At 34.9% G+C, this 15122-nt stretch overlaps 1 protein-coding gene across 5 annotated transcripts in view; it reads right to left on the reverse strand.

The window, feature by feature from the left end:
- LOC150085931 (P2X purinoceptor 4-like) overlaps nucleotides 1-15122 on the reverse strand; it is a 151036-nt gene that overhangs the window by 58347 nt on the left and 77567 nt on the right. For all 5 annotated transcript variants that reach the window (XR_016546946.1, XM_090373595.1, XM_090373596.1 and 2 more), the window contains exon 8: nucleotides 706-836. Coding sequence is in view for 4 of the 5 variants with exons in the window: in XM_090373595.1 (XP_090229721.1) it covers nucleotides 706-836 (131 nt within the window). In the remaining variant the exon portion in view is untranslated. The remainder of the gene's footprint in view (nucleotides 1-705; nucleotides 837-15122) is intronic.

The raw sequence follows: 15122 nt of genomic DNA on the forward strand, positions 1-15122 counted from the left end.
TTATTATTATTTTATTTTTTATCAGTGCACTAAAAGCCTGTGGCTAATACTTTCCCAGATTCTGACAGAATATATGCCAAAAATCTGATGATTACTTGATAAGGAAAAGTCAATCTGACTTTTCCTTATCAAGTAATGACTAAACATTTGAAACATATTTTTGTTTATATATATATGGATAACTTAAGATTTCATGGGGGGGGGGGGATTCTAAACTTTTACTGGTCTTATTGGTTCCTGGTAAAGTTGGACCAATTTCATTAAAATGGTCTAATTTTAATGAAGTTTGGGATGGCTCAACAAATTTGTCAAAGATCCATATATAAAATTTCGTGAAAAGCCATCCAATTGTGAGTTGAGCTGTTACATGTGGTTTTTTTTTTTTTTTTTGGTAGTTGTTGGCGCATCAGCTTCTGTGGCCATAATGCACCTCCCAAGGTTTTTGCAGTACTTTGATCCAAGCCCGAGGCGGGATTCGAACCCGCGACATTTGGGTTGCCAGGCAGGCACTTTACCCACCTGGCACACGTGGGCAGATGGACAAAATGGATATGATGGAAACAACAGGCACATCACACAATTTTGCAAATATACAAAGTGCCTACCTGTTGTGCTGTTAAAATATATTTGTTAAAGTTTAATATTCTTTTTTCTGCCTAGCCGTTGCTCAAGAATCAAAATCAAATGATGGCTATATTTTCTTACCTTGCATTTAATCCTTGAGCAAAATCAGCATGACGTATATCCAGTCGTCTGAAGGCATATGTAGGTATACAGTAATCTAGATCATGATCAAAATCACAGTTCCAATGAATGATAATTGCTATTGTGCCACCCTGAAAATAATGAAATAAAATGTTTCAGTACCCCTTTTGAGATATTAATTTCCATTCCCATTAAAAACAGATAAACACAATATGAATCAAGGAACAGGTTAATGAAAAACTACAAGCAACTTAATGCTTCCAGCTTCCAGAGTTTCAAACCACTATATACATTCTAGTATATGATGGTGTTAATGAATGTGTCACCCACTGGGCATCCCACTTATAGCCACATTAATGGATAATCATCACCAAACTAAAACTCTGTTTCATGTTTCATCAAGTGTCACAATTAATCAATAACAAAAAATATGGAAGAAAAAAATAGTTAATCAGACACTGGAAATGCAAAGTGGCACATGCAAGGTACATGCTAGTATTTTTCGCATTGCAAGATGGCTGATTCCATAAAGGGGTGGATGCAGGTCCCTCTATTGAGATTCATAATGAAGCCCATGATATCAATGTGAAGTGCTTTGAGCATTTTCTCATGAACAGCTTTCTGGAGATTTACCAATTTATATATCAGTGTTGATCAAGGTACATAAACTGAATGAAGAGTGCAACAAAATTCATTAGCTAATAAATTTGACATTGTGGTAGGGTACTCATAATTGGCTGTGCCAATAGCTCCCATCATACTCAGAGATATGGTTTTTCAACCTCCTGTTGGTTTCACTGATGTAATGTAACTCACAATCTCTTATCACATTCAAGGTTTGCAACTTCCTGGTAAGAAATTCCAATCCATTATTTCCAATAGGGAAATTGCCCATCCTGTTATTCCTACAAAGTGGCTCTCTTCACCACATTAATTTTTGCAGTCCAGCATTATTTTCAGTCTTCCCCATGCAGTCCAGCTCTAACAATGACTATCTGAAATGTGATGTTCAAATATTATTTATTTTCAGGTTTACATGAGCTAATATATAAAATAGCATGGTAAAACAGTTTAAATGTTTTAGTGCAATATTTATTCCTGGAAGAAAATATTCACAAAATTTTCCATCCAGATAATCAAAATATTTTTTACTTTAGAGCACCTACTCTGAATTCCTTTTGTTTGTTGTTTTGTGGGTGGGCAACATGCAAAATAACTGCAGAAATCTCTTCCAAATAAGATCTAAATACATTCTTCAGACAAATATTTTTTGTATCAATTTTTTGATTTAGTCCTATGTTGATAATAACACCAAGCTTCCTTCACCCACATTTCTTCGGAAAGGTCTAACTATTTCTCCATCAGAACGGCCTTTATGGGATCTCAACAGCATGTCTAAATACTTTACTCAAACACAGAGTATAAGCTACTTTGTGGCACCTACACTGAAAAAAAAACAATGCCACCTGCTGTTAAGAATTCAATATAAACATCAATAAACATTCACTTAGCTTTTCAGATTGTTTATATGTAGTATAAATGGAAAACAAATTTTATAATCGGAAATGCCAACAGTTTTATGTTGGTTTCCACACTGGATTTTATGGGGGGGGGGGAGATACCACCTGCCATTAACATTTGCACATAAACATCAATCTAGATTTTTTTTTTTTTCCAGATTGTTTATGAGGTATAGATGGGTGGTAGTACAGTAATTGAACTAGCACACTGGTAAAATAAATTTCACAATTGGAAGCACTGACAGTCATGCTAATTAAGACATTTGTACTTGAAGGGGGTGGGGAACACCATTTGCCATTAACAATTTAATACAAACATTAATAAACATTGAAATCCCAACAGGTGCAATGGCCATCACATTGGACTGGAAGTGTAATTTTATGATGTTGTAATGGGCATGACATCAGACCACAAAAGCTTAAATGTCTGAACTGTGGGGTATGTTAAATTGATGAACCCATTGCAGGGGGGGGGACTGTACTTCTGAGCATGAGGAAGCTATTCGTGTGGCCAACTTTGATCAGATCAGTTTTTGTGCACTCCTTTCCCAGGTGTAGTACTGAAATGTTATATTATTATGAATATAACATTAAATATGGAGGTGAAGGGTAATGAATATAGGAATTATAGATGTGCTGTATACATTTTACACTACACCACATTAATTTTGAAAAAATATTTGGAAAAAAAGGCAAAGCATGATGAGAATATCTTATCCCATCTGCAGATTCATTTGTCAGAACAGTATGAAAATTTGTAAAAGTAAAATAAAATAAAAATGTCACTAACAGAGGTTGCTACCAATCTGCTGAACATTTACTGTTCCTCTTGCCAGTTAGTTGGGAAGCCCTGATTAGCACAAAAGCCAAACAACAAAATCTAATAAAAAAAAAAGGTAAAGTGCAGCCATTATCAACCCACTGCAGGATGGAAGCCTCCTCAACAATTCATGCTGAAGGAAATGGACCATAAACTGCCACGCTGGTCCAGTGCGGGTTGGCAGATCGACCGTATTCAGCAGTCAGGGGCTTGAACCCCGGTCTACTCAAAGAGCATGTGCTACTGCACTCCCGCTCCTGACCACTCAGCTACGGAGGCCCTTTTAATAAAACTAAATGTCAATCAAACATAATTCTCTAAAAATTATATAAAGAAAGATTTTATTTTCTAGGTCCCCATTTTATCAGGAACCATAAGGCATTGATGAGCAAAAGAAATTCCCTAGAATAATAAACCTTTAACCCTATTACAGGGGTGGGTTGATATGTTGCAGACCTATGCTATGGCAAATTCAGTCACAAAGTAACTACCTAATTAATAACTATAATTAAAGAAAGGAAGCTTTGAAATAAATATATAATACCATTAATGATATATATGGTAAATATCATTATATACCTTCCCAGAGACCATCTTAAAAAATAAATCTGTGAAAAATCCTAGCTATAAAACTTGGAACTGAAAATAAATTCTTTAAAAAAAATCATTTAAAACAAATATAACATTATACAGATATAGTAATAGTATTAGTAGTGGCAAATGATGCAAGAAAGCAAGCCTACAGAGCATCAGGAAAAAAAAATCCTCCATTTTATCTATCTATCCCCTCCAATAGTTGGTCTACTTCTAGCTTGAATTTATTCAAACTATACACTTTCACAACAATGGATGCTTGTTCCAGCAATCAACCACTCACTGGCTAAAGGCAAGCTTATGCACATCTATTCTATAACCATTCTTCCTCAATTTGAATTTATGTTACATCGTGTGCACAGTTTGAGCAAGAGGAAGAATTCCATCAGCACTGAGTTTGCTCAAGCCATTAAACACCAATCAAATCACATCGCAGGTGCCTAGTCTCCAGCTGCTGAATTTTGTAGAAGTGAAGTCTTTGTAGGTAAGAGCACCATTTTGTTCGCCTCACCAGTCTTGTCCTTTTCTGTACCCATTCCAGCAGCTGTCTATCATTCTTAAAACGAGGCCTGCAGACCTGTGTGCTGTACTCAAATTTTAGCCTGAACATTGCCTTATACAAAATGATAATCACCTCTTTGTTGATGCACAAGGTTGGAAGGAGGACAATTTTGGGGTCTACCAGTGATTTATGAACCATGTTCTTTGATCCAGGTAACAAACCGTCCTTCTTTGGCCAGACCTTGACATCCCAGTGCTTACTCCTTGCCCAACAGTTCCACTCACACAAAAAGCAAGGCATTTTTGTGTAGCCAGATTGCTGACTGAGTTAAATGCCTATCACTTTAAAATCAGGACAGACCAACCAACCATGTTCTTCATACTTAATATTTGTCAACTTCAAGTTCTCATATGTTTCTTTCAAATACGCAGAGTGTGCACTACTGGAATTGACCCATATTTATTTTCATTGTGAAGCAACACACTTTTGAGACTTCTCTTTGATCAGTCAATAAAGAGCCTCCACTGTGTACAATTGTAACTAATTCCTAAATAGTTAATTAAGTCATTTATATTACTGCAAAAAACTATAGAATTTTACTCAGAAAAGTAGATAGCTAGTTCGTGCTCTCTGTGTATGTACTATGAGGAAAACATCCCATGTGCTAGAAGATTTTTTTATTTACGTCTACAACCAAGGAGTTCTGCATATTCCTTTGGTAAATTTAAATCTCTTACCAGATCATTGAGTTCATGCTGTGAAAACATTTGAGGGCTGGACTCACTGTCTCCAGGCATGTAGACTTCATTTTCAGCTTCAGAAGTTTCACTTTCAGTACTCTCAGCTGCTACATTCTCCAATATAAGTGGAAGGTGGGGAATTGGCAGGTTATCTTCATGTGGGACTGGTCTAAAGTATAAAGTATGTATCTGATGAATTGCAGCACCTGGAATGTCAGTTCAACTCTGTTGTGTTTTGCTGTGGTGATAGAGGATATGCTTGTAGGTAAAAAAACAAAAGTAAACATGAAAGAAACCATTTCAGCATAAATTAGGGATTCAAACTGAAGGAAATTTTGTTTAGAGTCACATTTTATTTAAAAATGTGGGAACCATTTAGAGATAGATAACCTGAAATAGTTAACCACTCAACTGTTTGCAAGAAAAGGAATTATATAGAAAATTACACAATCTTAAGTAAATAGTTATACAAACTGTTTGTTTCAAAAGAAATTAAAGAAAATTTTTAAAATTATACAGAAGCAAAACATATGAAATTATACAGATGCAATATATATGAAATTATACAGATGCAAAATATATAAAAATGTAGAAAATTATACAAATATACAAATAGTTATACAAAAAGATTATTACATATTCAGAAAAAAATTGGGGGGGATTAACCATTAAAGTTAATATGTCCATAAACAGGTATTCAATCCAATAAATTTTAAGAGATAATGACATAAATTATGTTATTGTCCATGATATTTCATAACATTCAAGTTGTGATTAGAATCAAAAAAACAATTAAGGTGGTAGAGAGTATACTTTTCCACAAAATCTAAAGAAAACAAAGGTGTTATTTAAATATAAACTTAATCATTATTCACAAAATATGAACAGCTAATGTATTGTCAAATTTCATGGTATATAAAAAAAAAAAAAAAAAAATATGGAGCAAATAGCTGAGATGAATGTTACAGCTTATATAATTTGCTACTAGGCTGATAGAAACAAGTAAGTTTTTGAACACATTTCTTAAAATTAGGAATTTAACAAATTTTGGGAAGTAGCTAGGTGAAGTTCTGAAAGAATTTGGGAATTATGAATGAATTTAAGGAAGTTAGATATAGGTATTGATCTACAAGTTGTTCACAAGGGTCATTACTAACAGATTAGAAAGAATACTTGATAAGAATCAACTGAAAGAGCAAGCTGGCTTTAGGACAGGATTCTCAACTATGGATCACCTTCACGTAATATCACAGCTAATGGAGAAAGCAAATGAATATAAAACACCATTATGCCTGGCATTTGTGGATTATGAAAAGGCATTTGACTCCATACAGCATAAGGCAACATTTTGGGCACTGGAAAGACAAGACATAGATACCCCACATATTATGATTTTGAAGAAAATATATGAGAGTGCTACCTCTTTTATTAGACAAAGACAGTAGGAAATTTAAAATCGAGAAAGGAGTTCGACAAGGAGACACAATATCTCCGAAGCTGTTTACTGCTGCCCTTGAGGAAGCTTTCAGAAGTTAGACTGGTCGCAGAAAGGAGTCAATGTGAACAGAGAGTACCTAAACCATTTACGATTTGCAGATGACATTGTGGTCATAAGCCACGATCCCAAAGAATTAGAGGAAAATCTTAATCAGTTATGCACAGTTATTAAGGATTTTGGACTAAAGATGAATATGGTTAAAACAAACGTAATGGTGAACAAGTATGCCACAGAAAGGGAAATAATGATTGGAGGAGCAGTAATTGAAAAGGTGGAGTCATATACTTATCTGGGACAAGTTATTAGCTGTAATAATGATAAATGACTGGAAGTCAAGAGAAGAATAAATTTTGGATGGATAGCATTCAGGAAATACAGTCACATACTGAAGAGCAATATCCCAGTTTGTCTGAAACATAAAATAATGAACCAATGTATACTCCCCATCATGACTTATGGAAGTGAAACTTGGGCACTCACCAAAAGAATGGAAGAGAAGCTGAGAACTACACAGCGAAGAATGGAGTGAATTATATTGGGAATCAGACTGTTAGATAAAAAGAGAAACACATGGATTAGGCAGCAAACTCAAGTAAAGCACATTCTTATCAAAACTAAAGAACTAAAATGGTCTTGGGCAGGACACATAGCTCGAAGACATGCTAACAGATGGACTAAGAAAATAACAGAATGGTATCCAAGAGGAGCTAGAAGAAAACCTGGAAGACAAAGGCGGAGATGGATTGATGAAATTCATGAGTTTGTGGGTAGTAAATGGATGGCCAGTGCTCAAAACAGAAGGAACTGGAAAGTTGCTGGAGAGGCCTTCATCCTGCAGTGGATTGAAAATGGCTGATGATGATGATGATTGATCGATAAATACAAAATAGGTTTATAATTCAGACAACAACTGTCATTTTTTTAAGAAAGAGTGTGAGAAATTCTGAAAGGACTGAAAGAAAGTAGGGGAAGAAATGAAGACAGATTCCTGACCAGGAGTAACAGGACCAGTGTCACACAGTAACTGTGATCGAAATTCATTGTAAATAGGGCAGAAGAAAAGAACATGGGTAGAATCCTCAACAGAACCACAAAGACAAATTTCAGAATTGGAAAGATGGAAAAAGGCAAGTTTAAAATTTAAGGAACCATGTCTTGTTAAAAGAAAGCTAGAAATCATGCTGGGAGAAAACCATCTATGAGTGTTTTTATTAACAAATGTAACTTCTGGAATAAATAATTTTGTAATTAAATCTTTTTTGGGAATCAGACCAGTGAAGTTGCTAACAGTCATGAAGAATTTTAAAAATTCATTGTTTTTCTTGATTAGGATTGAAGGACAACAAGTAAATTTGAATTCCACCGAATTCTGCACAAAGGCCTTTACAAATGAAGTAAGAAAGTCCATGGTAAATTAAATATATAAGTAGGTAGTGAACCAGATAGAACTTGTAGGGCAGAGGTAGAGACAGTTCTACATGCTATAACTAATACTAGGAGGAAACTGTGCTAGATCAAACTAAGCTTGGACTGTAATCAATTTAGTGCATCTAAACCAGGCTGCAGTAGCATAAGTGGTAATTGGTAAAACAACAACTTTGTATAATGTATGCAAAATCTTATGGTTAAGACCCCAGTCTTGACAGGAAAGAAAAGTAAGGCGATATCAAGCGATAATCCAAGGAATTCTGCAGTAGTTACAAAAGGGAGAGATTTACCATTAATTTTTGTTTGTGAGACTGGTCTAATGGCAGATGGAATATTAGGATACACAATGCCTTTCTTACTATTTGCATTGTATCCCTCTACATTGCCTAAACAAAAGTAACAGCCATCACAGTTGTCTGTAGGCTCCCACTAAATCAAGATAATCGAAAACGGCATAGCCTTCATTTTACCATTTTCTCAAAATCTCAATACTTCAACACAGGTTCGGCAAACTTTATGCAGAGCCCACCATTTATCTTTGCTCCACAATAAGCCCAATACACATTTTTTACAAAGTCTGTAATATCTTGTCTTGCTTGAGGACTATATAACATTCACAAATATAACAAAATAAGTTCAGATTGTTCGAATAATTGTGTGAAGACATTTTACTCACTTTTCAGCACAAGTTTGACAGCATAACCTCAAAAATAAACTGAGCTCATACTGATAAACACTGCTGCATGGAGCTATCAAGGTCAAGAAAAACAAATGACTGAAGGCATTGTTGCCAACATGTGAATATTTAGTTTACAAATTCCCATCATTTACTCCTAACTTAAAACATTCAATAATACAATTCATTACATCAACCTAAGCGATTTGTAAAAAAATAGTACGTGATAGAAAAAAAGAATAGAATTTTTGAAATAAGCATAAAAAACTGAGTTAAAAGCAGCTATTAGTTTACAAACATCGAAAATCATGCAGAGTGGTGTAATTTATAAGTATCACATACACTTTTATTCTCTGCCATGAGTCTCATTGGTTCATGTGACATCCATTTAGATCTAACCCTTGAACAGTGTTTCTTAGTCAATATGAAAAGCATAGCAGTTTCTATGATTATTTCCTTGAATGCTTTCCATTTAGAATTTGCTATTGGTAACATTATCATTATCACTCTAGAGAATTTAATAACTGTGTGAAACCACTGTACTCACCTTTACAAAAGCAAAAACCTTTCTCTTTATACCCTTGATGGTAGTTACATCTTTAAGTAAATCTCACATCAATACACTATGATCACTGCCATCTAGAGTTCTTCTATCTGCAGATTCTTAATGCATGAATAATCACTGATGATAATCAAGTCAAGAGTTATTCTCTCTTGTTGCCTCACTAACATGCTACTGTAGAAAAGTCATCCAATAAATCCACAAAAGTCTTGTTAGTGTGCGAGTGACCAACCCACAAGTTCCAGTCAATATCTGGAAAGTTAAATCCCCATTTTATAAGACATGCTGAGTTACTGGCCCATTCCAATTCTCTGTACAGTTTTTTGTTGTACTCAGAGTTATCAGGCCTATAACATGCTCCTAATCTCAATTTTGCTTATGTAACACCAAACTGACTCAATATTGCACAGGCCACCCACATCAACTAGATGCACTGCCTTAGATTTTATAGTTTCTTAACTAATAGCATAACTCCTCCTCCCTTCTTATTCTGTCGGTCCTTTCTGTACACATTGTACTCCCAATATTCAAATTCTGTATCCCTTATATCCAAGTAACACCGCATCTCTGATATCCCCACAGTGCCTGCATTTGAACTGCAGTTGACCAGCACTTTAAATTCATTAAATTTATTTACTATGTTGGTATCATTGGCATACATACAAGTATACATGCACCCATTCTTACTCTTGGTTACCTAACACAGCCCATATATTTACGTTTTCCATGATAACTCACAGCAGGACTTGAAATCGCTGACACCTTGCTTTCCACACTGCACCATGTTCAAATATAAGCAGTGCAAGAATCATCTTCACCTCTGTCTGCAGCTATTGATGCTGTTATATCAGCTTTTTTTAATCTATTAGTCTGTCTATCCCACCAAGCTAGCAGTTTTCTAACCCACCTAACAATGCCTCAACAGCATCAGCAAATATAGTTGCATGCTCTCTATTTAAGTGTATCCCATTCCTGTAGAAGCAGTCTCTTCTGTTAACAAGCACAAACCCACCGAGAAAAATCCTACCCCACAAGACTTGCACAGTCTCTCCAGGGCCAAATTGATTGCTTGTTTGTTTTTTATTTGGTTTTTAGGAGCATTAGCAACTAAGGCCATATTGCTCCGGGGATATGCAGTGGTCATTCCCTGACCTTTCTACATCCTCCATATTTGGTGGTCACAGGCTCAAACCCCGGTCTAATCAAGAAGCGTGTGCTATGCACTGTTGCTCCTGCCCACTTGGCTACGGAAGCACCACCAAATTGATTGCAAAAACTCTCATCATATACTCCCTCCTATCATGTCTGGCAGAATTGCAAACAATTTCAAATTTAACCCTAACTTACAGCTTTTTCTCAGAATTGCCATGTACTTGTTAAGTAAGTCTAGAGATCTCCTATTCTTAATGGCATTAATGGCAACATGTACAACAATATCATCTTTTTCTCCCTTTAAAAGATATTATCTACTATATAATATTTAGCTTAAATATAAATGTATTCAGAAATTCAATCCACTATCCAACGGTGCTACTCAAAGAACAAGTTTTACAATATGCCAAACACTGAAATGTCAGCTTCATGAGCAAAAAAAAAAAAAAAAAAAGAAAGAAAGAAAGGAGTCTTAGAAATGCCTAGTTTTTGGACATTATACTTGTATTGGTTATTTCAAAAGTTATCCAACACAGGCTTTTAATTGAAAAAAAAAAAAATATATATATATACAAATTTGTATATATATATTTTTTTTTTTTTTCAATTATTCTTTATTTACAGGCACTCCCTGACTTACGTTAATGGTTGCATTTCACGGAACTCTACGTAAGTCAGAATTTCCCTAAATGCTTATGCAGCACTCGCAACTATGCTTGCTGAATTTCATTGAAGAAAAAAGAAATGTTCTGCAAACATGTAAATAGAATTATTTATTCAATTTTTTAACTCATGCATAGGAAAAAGTACAAGTGTGCAATTTCAAAAATTATAAAATTACAAAAAAAGAGAGAGGAGACAGGCATAACTTTAGCAAGTTTTACCTTTTGAGCATCGTTACCAGAATCAACATCTCCAGCTGATAAGTACGCCACTGCAGAGGTTGAGGGCTGTGGAAATTTAGAAGGGGGTTTTTCCAAAACATCAGAAAATTTCTCTGCTGCTGCAGAATTGGCACTTGTGACTTCACGCATACTTTAATGTTGTGGAAACCAGCATGATGCTTGAACCTATTAAACCACCGGTTGCTTACCACGAACTTGGCTTGGGGTTTACCATACTTATCCTTAATATCTTCATAAATACTTGTTGCTTTTGCTTGAATGGTCATTAGACTCAGGGGCACTCACCCTGAACACTGTTGATCTTAAATGCATTGATCCTTTAACATGTTCTTTTATACGTGTATTGTCCTTTAAAATAGTATTCACTGTTGAAGCAGCGAGACCTAATTCTCGTACAACAGATGACAAACTTTGTCCTGCTTCGTACTTAATTATTTTCATCTTCATTTCTAAATCAATTTTGTTAATTTTCCTAGCACTGCCACCACTTTCACTTTCCTTGGTCGCTTTCCCCTCATCATTATAATAAGTAAATAGAAATGAAGAGAAGATTCTGAAAATTTATTTATTTTTTATATGATTGAAGATTTCAGTGAAGGGAAACATACTAGAAGACACCTGATTATCAGAAATTTTCTGAGTACATTGGAAGAATTGGCAGTATGGACACCCTACTGATGGACATGCTTAGCAAGCTGATGGAAGGTTATGATGAGGAAAATCCTAGCTCTACTGCATGCTCTATGAAGTGAATCTAGTAATGGATATATGAATTTTTCCCCCTACAATTTTTTAATAACAGGAGGAACTGTAAACATTACTTACATACAGCATTTCAACAACAATTACTTCAGTGATCATAAAGAGAACATCATAATAACATAAAAACCCACACAATTCCAGTTATTGGGATTATCGCAAATGCAATAAGATTGAGTTTACTGCCCATTTATGGTTTACATGCACTAACAGTTGGGCATTTACTGGTTTGTTGGGCATTTACTGGTTTAATGGGCATTTACATGCCCAATAAACCATAAAGTGCAAATTGTTTTTATTGTTTTATGGTCGTGACCTCAGAAATGTGCTTTAGAAAAATATCAACAAATATGTTCAAAATTGATTCTTATAACTGAACATATGATAACGATGAAAGTAGTGCAATTTCTATTATAAAAATTACCTTTTAGAGAGACAAATAGTTTAGTTATATAGCGAAAAATTTCAACTTCCGAGGTCTTGGAACAATTACCAAAAAAACAATGTGTTACTGGGTTCACATTGTGATATTTTCACAATACTTCCATTTATTCCTACGTGATGCAAAATACATTTTCCACAATTTTTTTAAGTTTGCACTGGCTGGCAAAAACTTACATAAAGTCGAATTTACTTAAGTCAAGTACAACATAATTCGGGGAGTGCCTGTATTTGTGCATTTGAAAAATAACACAAATTTGATGAAAAATTAGAAGTAAATAGACTTATCAGAAAACCAGAAGACACACCTGATTATCAGAAATCTTCTGAGTACATTGGAAAAATTGGCAGTATGGACACCCTACTGATAGACATGCTTAGCAAGCTGATGGAAGGTTATGATGAAGAAAATCCTAGCTCTACTGCACTCTCTATGAAGTGAATCTAGTAATGGATATATGAATTTTTCCCCCTCCAGTTTTTTTCATAACAGGAGGAACTGTAAACATTACTTACATACAGCATTTCAGCAACAAGTTACTTCAGTGATCAGAAAGAGAACAAAAATGCTTCATACAATATTTCAGTTTTATTATATAATTGTATTGCATCAATAAAGAAAAGGAAGATAAGCCTCCTTATTAATTGTAGTTAAATATGCTTTATTGTTAATTAAAATATTTTAAGTGATCATAAATACATCAGACTGAGGCAGTTACATCTCTGGGTCCCATACAGACAAAAAATCTGATTTGCTGGACACTGCCCATTATTTTTGAAGTCCATTAAACTAAGAGTTTACTGTATATGTGTATAAGGTTAAGTAGCTTTAGTTGATTGGATTAATCAATTTCAAAACAAGTTACTCATTTTCATATTAAATTATCTCTTGATGATTTCAGGTCCATATAAGTAATACTCTACATAGCACTGAAAATTTAATTGTTCTTATGTCTTTATTCTTAAATGTATGATATTCTTAATTATGTAATGTGCAATACAACCACTATTAATAGATAATAAGTACCATATTTTGGTCTACTACAACAGTACTTTCAGATATTTTTATTACATCTTCAAATACTTCCTCAATACCTGGGTAAATTTTGTTTAGTTCTACATTATCAGTATAGTATTCAAGTAGCCATTTTTACCTGAAAGGCCTCCTTCTTGGATGACTGCATATTAATCATCCTTCTCTTTGAATAGGAACAACAGAAATGTGAACCCTCCCTCCTGACATTTTCTAATAATACATAATATGTACTAAATACTCAATTCATATTTGCAAGTTCACATATTCCTTTAATCGTGTATAACAAAATTATCAGAAGTTCTGTTGTTATTCTACTATTACTATTTCTACAATTTGAGTACTGACATACCATCCCAGATATAATTAATGATGAGGTAGAACATGTATTGAAGAAAATGAAGAATCAAAAAGCCCCACGTTAAGATGAAGTTACCGTAGAGTTGTAAAATTAAGAGGAAGAGAAACTGGCAAGACTCTTCACAAAATACATTAGTAAAGGTGTAAAGCTTAAGGAATGGAATAATGCAATCATAATTTTGCTGCATTTTTTTTTTTTTTTTTTTTGTTAGTTGTTGGTGCATCGGCTTCTGTGGCCATAATACACCTCCCAAAGTTTTTGCATTTTACTCTGATCCAAGCCCAAGGCAGTATTCGAACCCGCGACCTTTGGGTTTCCAGGCAAGCACTACCCACCTAGCTAGCCCGGTCGGCATTTTGCTGCATAAGAAAGGAGATAAATCAGAAACTGAAAATTACAGACCAATTTGTAGTCCCACATCTACAAGTTACTCAAAACAGTCATTACTAACAGATTAGAAAGAATATTGATGAGAATCAACTGAAAGAGCAAGCTGGCTTTAGTACAGGATTCTGAACTATGGATCACCTTCACGTAATATCACAGCTAATGGAGAAAGCAAATGAATATAAAACACCATCATGCCTGGCATTTGTGGATTATGAAAAGGCATTTGACTCCATACAGCATAAGGCAACATTTCGGGCACTGGAAAGACAAGACATAGATACCCCACATATTATGATTTTGAAGAAAATATATGAGAGTGCTACCTCTTTTATTAGACTAGACAAAGACAGTAGGAAATTTAAAATCGAGAAAGGAGTTCAACAAGGAGACACAATATCTCTGAAGCTGTTTACTGCTGCCCTTGAGGAAGCTTTCAGAAGATTAGACTGGTCGCAGAAAGGAGTCAATGTGAATGGAGAGTACCTAAACTATTTACGATTTGCAGATGACATTGTGATCATAAGCTACGATCCCGAAGAATTAGAAGAAAATATTAATCAGTTATGCAGAGTTAGTAAGAATTTCAGACTAAAGATGAATATGGTTAAAACAAAAGTAATGATGAACAATTATGCCACAGAAAGGGATATAATCATCAAAGGAACAGAAATTTAAAAGGTGAACTCATACACTTAACTTGGACAAGTCATCAGCTGTAATAATGATCAATGGCTGGAAGTCAAGAGAAGAATAAATTTTGGATGGATAGCATTCGGGAAGTACAGTCACATACTGAGGAGCAATATCCCAATTTGTCTGAAACGTAAAATAATGAACCAACGTATACTCCCCACCATGATTTATGTTGTTGTTGTTTGGTTTTTAGGAGCATTAGCAAGTAAGGCCATATTGCTCCAGGGATATGCGGTGGTCATTCCCTGACCTTTCCGCATCCTCCGTATTTGGTGGTGATGGGCTCAAACCCCAGTCTAATCAAGAAGCGTGTGCTATGCACTGCGGCTCCTGCCCACCTGGC

Source organism: Mastigoproctus giganteus, chromosome 5, assembly GCF_048544385.1.
Source record: "Mastigoproctus giganteus isolate SK-2022 chromosome 5, ASM4854438v1, whole genome shotgun sequence".
NCBI lineage: Eukaryota > Metazoa > Arthropoda > Arachnida > Uropygi > Thelyphonidae > Mastigoproctus > Mastigoproctus giganteus.